At 38.7% G+C, this 6,000-nt stretch overlaps 1 protein-coding gene across 1 annotated transcript in view; it reads left to right on the top strand.

Moving 5' to 3' along the window:
* Positions 1-5,390: 5,390 nt before the first annotated feature.
* The window catches only part of ap3b1a (adaptor related protein complex 3 subunit beta 1a), a gene marked incomplete at its 5' end in the record, with an annotated part of 85,272 nt that continues 84,662 nt past the window's right edge, over positions 5,391-6,000 (top strand). Inside the window, 2 exons of the mRNA XM_080743696.1 lie at positions 5,391-5,409; positions 5,843-5,959. Coding sequence (XP_080599822.1) covers positions 5,391-5,409; positions 5,843-5,959 — 136 coding nt within the window. The remainder of the gene's footprint in view (positions 5,410-5,842; positions 5,960-6,000) is intronic.

Below are 6,000 nucleotides of genomic sequence, written 5' to 3'. Positions count from 1 at the left end.
TGTGTGTGTGTGTGTGTGTGTGTGTGTGTGTGTGTGTGTGTGTGTGTGTGTGTGAGAGAGAGAGAGAAAGAGAGAGAGAGTGCATGTGTGAGTGCATATCTCCATTGACCATATTCACTTGGCGGCTATGTTTGAAGTTTGCATTGAAACGGGGTGGCATCTGGGGTGGCATTTCATTAACTTAATGGCAAGATGGCCGCTGTGTGAATATGGTCAATATAGTTTTTAATCAGGTTGCTAAATACCAGACTTTTACTAGTAACAAATATTTCTGCACTATAGTATTGGTACTTTTACTTTACTTTTACTACTTTTCCCACCACTGCTCTCACATTTCTTTGACCAAAAATGCCGCTATCCTCACTCTTGTTAGGATATTTCGGATATTTCTCCTTGATACAGTAGGCTATGTCAAGGAGAAATATCCGTTTCCATCAGAGCTGACTGATTTTTTTTTTTTATACTTGACGTTGAACCACTTGAACCCCAGCGTCCCTATTCTGGGGGGAATGTTCACCAAAAGTAAGCCATTTACCATGAGAGGGAGTGGGTTGTTGGCTGATTTACCACTGTTTCAGGGTTGTGGCACGAGCCGCCAGGCTTTTCTACCACATTTTCCAAATAAATGAAAGAAAACACAGTTGTAACTTGCAAGGATCTTCAGTTACAATCATTAATTGTTTCAGAATACACATAAACTTTGCCACCACAGCAAATAGTCCCATAAACACAAAAATGCCACCACCAGATGGTGCCAACTCCTGCTGAGGTGCATGACTTCGGGTCAGGTGACGCGTGGACCAGAGCTAACAGCTAGGCTAACGCTAGTTAGAAGCACAGTTTCGGCCGCAAATAGAGGCTGATCGCTTCCAGAAAAGCATAGGTTCAGAGAAAGGGGGCTTTAAAGTTGGCGGATTGCATTGGATCCAATGGAATAAAACTGCAAAAAATTACGATAGTACGTTCGCTAGTAAACATAGGACGCCCGCGACCATGGTTGGGGAAAGGTGTTCCGACTCTCAAAGTCCCCGGATGCGTTGTGAGGCGCATTGATCTCTGTGAGGCGCATTGAGCTGCTGCTTGCAGCTATAATTTCTTCTTAAAATTGCTAAATACAGCGCTCAACTAGACAAAAGAAAACAAAGGCACTCTTCTAAATATTAAAAAGTCTTTAATAAGTGTTGGCTAAATCATAATTGAAAAAAAAAAGTTAAACATGGGGTTAAAAATGGGATCATCCACGCGTTTCGACTCCTTTAAGCCTTCCTCAGTATGGATACAATTGATTATTTGCATTGCAAAACGATATGAAACAAAGTCAAACGATACAATATTTAACTGTTTGCATATCGATATAGTATACTCGTTGAAATTAGGCAGTTGCTGTATCGTTACACCTCTAAAGCTCCTTTTTCGATTGCAGACACTACACGACTCCACACAGCACAGCACAGCACAGCACAGCACAGTTCTGTATATCTGTACACTGGTCCATTTGGTTCTATATAGCTGTACAGTGGTCCATTTGGTTCTATATAGCTGTACACTGGTCCATTTGGTTCTATATAGCTGTACACTGGTCCATTTGGTTCTATATAGCTGTACACTGGTCCATTTGGTTCTATATAGCTGTACACTGGTCCATTTGGTTCTATATAGCTGTACACTGGTCCATTTGGTTCTTTATATCTGTACACTGGTCCATTTGGTTCTATATAGCTGTACACTGGTCCATTTGGTTCTATATAGCTGTACACTGGTCCATTTGGTTCTATATAGCTGTATGTACACTGGTCCATTTGGTTCTATATAGCTGTACACTGGTCCATTTGGTTCTATATAGCTGTACACTGGTCCATTTGGTTCTATATAGCTGTACACTGGTCCATTTGGTTCTATATAGCTGTACACTGGTCTTTCCACAGATACAACAATACAAATATAAAAACAAACAGGCATCGATAGCAGCAGAGACTCATTAACTAAAATGTGTCTCAAGTTGTTGTGTTGACAGACTCAGCTGTGAGGAGTCTCCAACCAATCAGTAGCAGCAGCGTTACACGTCACTGCTTTGTCCCTGTTTGGCTGAGCTCGCACAGACTCTGGAGTGGATACTTTTTAGTACCACTTTAACACCACTCTACCCAATTCTCTGTAGTGGAAAAGGTGGCACAAGTGGGTGGTGTGAGGTGGGGTGGTGTTGGACCATGGCAATGGAGTAAAGGCACCATTTTCCAAAAGGGAACCAGAATGAGACAATCATCTTAATAATCAGAAATGATTGAATATTTAAAATGAGATGAAGCACAAATACAATAGGTACAGTTATATAATGACATGTTGTAGATTAAAATGTAACCTCAGTTAAGGTCATTGTTAACTAGGAAATAACCTTTAAACTGATAATAATAATAGAGACGAGAGGAGAAAGTGTATATGACGTTCCTTTGGTTTATTCATGAGAGCTCTGCCATTACATTCAAAAGAAGTGCCTTTATACATCAGAAACCACTCCCCCAACATATTGGGAGGAAGGCCAAAAGCCCTGTCACTTGAGGGCTGTCATTCACTCTCAAACCTTTTGCAGCTGCTACTGTAAATCTTAACAGCTGAACTAGGCACAGTTTGCAATAATTACGAGAACCAGGAGATAGTAAATTCACGTAACTATGTTAGACAACAGATAATAGATCAGATAATAGATCACCCCAAAACAGAACACTACAGCTGCTTGATCCTACATCCTTGAGCCTGGGAACTTCACACTTGAGACTCAAGGCAGCATCAGAACTGTTTGCATTCAGAACTATAGAACAGTACTTATACATTTGAGGTCATTAATAATCACTTGAAATTACCTTGATATTAAACACATACAAATGATTAAAAATCCTTCTATCAGTCATTCTTCAGTCATGATAATAATATCTTGTGTCTACTTTGTCTTCAGTTAAAGCTCCGCCTCCAGCAGCGACTCCTGTTGAAGCTTCTCCTGTTGAAGCTTCACGTCCCAGCAGAGACGCATTCTTAAAATGTGAGTAGTCCTACATGTTTGTTTAGCGTGTGTGTGTGTGTGCATGTGTGTGCATGTGTGTGTGTGTGTGTGTGTGTGTGTGTGTGTGTGTGTGTGTGTGTGTGTGTGTGTGTGTGTGTGTGTGTGTGTGTGTGTGTGTGTTGTGTGTGTGTGTGTGTGTGAGAGAGAGAGAGAGAAAGAGAGAGAGAGAGAGTGCATGTGTGAGTGCATATCTCCATTGACCATATTCACTTGGCGGCTATGTTTGAAGTTTGCATTGAAACGGGGTGGCATCTGGGGTGGCATTTCATTAACTTAATGGCAAGATGGCCGCTGTGTGAATATGGTCAATATAGTTTTTAATCAGGTTGCTAAATACCAGACTTTTACTAGTAACAAATATTTCTGCACTATAGTATTGGTACTTTTACTTTACTTTTACTACTTTTCCCACCACTGCTCTCACATTTCTTTGACCAAAAATGCCGCTATCCTCACTCTTGTTAGGATATTTCGGATATTTCTCCTTGATACAGTAGGCTATGTCAAGGAGAAATATCCGTTTCCATCAGAGCTGACTGATTTTTTTTTTTTTATACTTGACGTTGAACCACTTGAACCCCAGCGTCCCTATTCTGGGGGGAATGTTCACCAAAAGTAAGCCATTTACCATGAGAGGAGTAGTCTCTTAAGTCACTATGTGTGTGCAGAATTCCTACCACTAGGGGGCGCTGTTTTAATTAATGCATAATTAATTAGATGGATTAAAATATTTTAATTAATGAATAAATTAGTATAAATTAATTGAATAAAAATTTTTAAAATCTGCATATTTAATATAATCATAACTAATATTTTAAAGTGTTATGGTTTTATGTTTTATATTGTTGGTTTATAAGTTTTTAAAAGTGCTACAGTATGCAAGAATGGAGGAGAGGAGGAGAGGAGGGGAGAGAGAGAGAGGAAAGGGGGCAGGGGAGGGGGTTGGTGGGGGGTAAATGTGACAGCAATCATGGATGTCACAATAATCGGTTGACTGTGTGTGTGCGTATGTCTGCAACATTGCAACAACTATTTTTCGTTCTAATCAATACCTCCATTATTAAAAAATAGCCAATCTACAAACTCACAACATTACACTGCAATATCATATTATGCATTGTGTATCTGATATTTTAGGCATCAGTTCTACAGTGTTAACAACTTTATAGTAACTCTGAGGATATTATCTGACATTAAGCAATAAGCATATTTAACCACATGAACCCTTCTAGGCAAAAGCTTTATTGCTTATAATGTGTATGATTTGACACATTCACGAGGGGATACGGTCAGAAATGGTACTACAGTTGTATAGATTTATTAATAGTTTAATTCGTGTGCATGTCTTTGTGTGAGAGATAGAGTGGATGAGAGGAGAAGAGAGAGAGAGGAAAGGGTGGGGGTCATGAATTGGTGGTGGTGTGGAAATGACAACCCCCTCAAGGATGTCGCAAACTGTGTGTGTGTGTGATAGCCCCAATAGAAGCAGCAGATGGTCTATGGCTTATCTAATTTTAAAACTGTCCCCTGCCTCAAATCGTGACAGATGTAGAATATCGCTTGGGTCATTGCATCAACATTGTTGAGTCAATGAGGGTATTGCTGGTTATGTGAAATAAATGCATTGTGACAATCAATGGCTTGCGTTGTGACAATTGCATCAATATATCATTGCGTGATACTGTATATTTGATGCAATGTGATGTAGGCTAAGCATTTGGCTTGCGTCGTTTATTTGTTTTATGACTTTTTATTTTTCTTTCTTTTATAATGTAGCGTAGTCTTAGATGTTAACACCTTTAAGTAACATGCATAATAGAATGAAATAGTATTTAAAACTATAGGAAAGCGTATAATTAGCGTAGCGAGATACCATCATCATCATCAAAAAACAAAACAAAAAACAAAAAAAAAAAAAAAAAAAAAACGCTACACTATAATGGAAAGTAATTAAGCATATTTACTTAAGTAACCTATAATCTGAATACCAAACTACTACATTGTAACATAATATAACTTTAACTAAAAATAAAAACATTTATGCCTGATAATCAAACGTAGTTTTATATTGAGCAATCATTTTAATGGGTAGGGGGGGTGGGGGGCTAGTAGAGGGAGGGGGGGGGTTATGGGTTGTAGGGGGGCTTTATTTGGTTGGTTAATTATGAGGAAGTAACGACATAGTATTGCATAACCGTACGTAATTTGTATATAGTCTACTGGTTTTTGAGATACTTGACAAGGAGAGTAAATCTTTTTTTTGAAGTGTCTTACTTGTCTTGCGGTCGCTACATCACGTTCTACCCGCATCTAATTTGTTCCTGGATCTCTAACGATGGCTGATGGACGAGATGGTAAGTTCTTCATTCTAATATAGCCTATATATATATATATGTATATATATATATATGTATTAAGATAAAGAATGTTTATACATATATAATTGTTATATTACTATATTTTATTTTTATCATGTTTAATAAGCTATCTACTATTCTTCTCTCTCATTGTGTCAGACAGACTACCTGGTGAATGGTGCTTGAACCCTCGTAAAAGGGGGAGGATTGGCCCTGGAATCGCATTGAAACGAATCAGAACAGGTATGTCTATAGTGAATATATTTTAAATAATACTGAATTTTTTATCGCTACATTTTGTACGTGATACATGATATGTATATGCGAGTGTGTGTGTGTGTGTGTGTGTGTGTGTGTGTGCGGGCATACATGTATTAGAAGGAAAATATCTATATATTAAACAAATTTTCTTCTTTCTACATTTCTACAGAGCAACAACATGACACGGAGCGGGCCTCTACATCAGCGGAAAACAACGCACATACGCTGATCAATCCAACTACAGAGGAGCCGTCCACATCTGATGAGAACATCGCACGGGCATCTGGTATGTACAGCGTTATGAATGTAGCCTTAATAGACCCTATT

Source organism: Nannobrachium achirus (assembly GCF_963921795.1).
Source record: "Nannobrachium achirus genome assembly, chromosome: 15".
Lineage (NCBI taxonomy): Eukaryota > Metazoa > Chordata > Actinopteri > Myctophiformes > Myctophidae > Nannobrachium > Nannobrachium achirus.
Note: the sequence above shows the minus strand (reverse complement) of the source record. Positions and strands in the feature narration are given on the sequence as shown.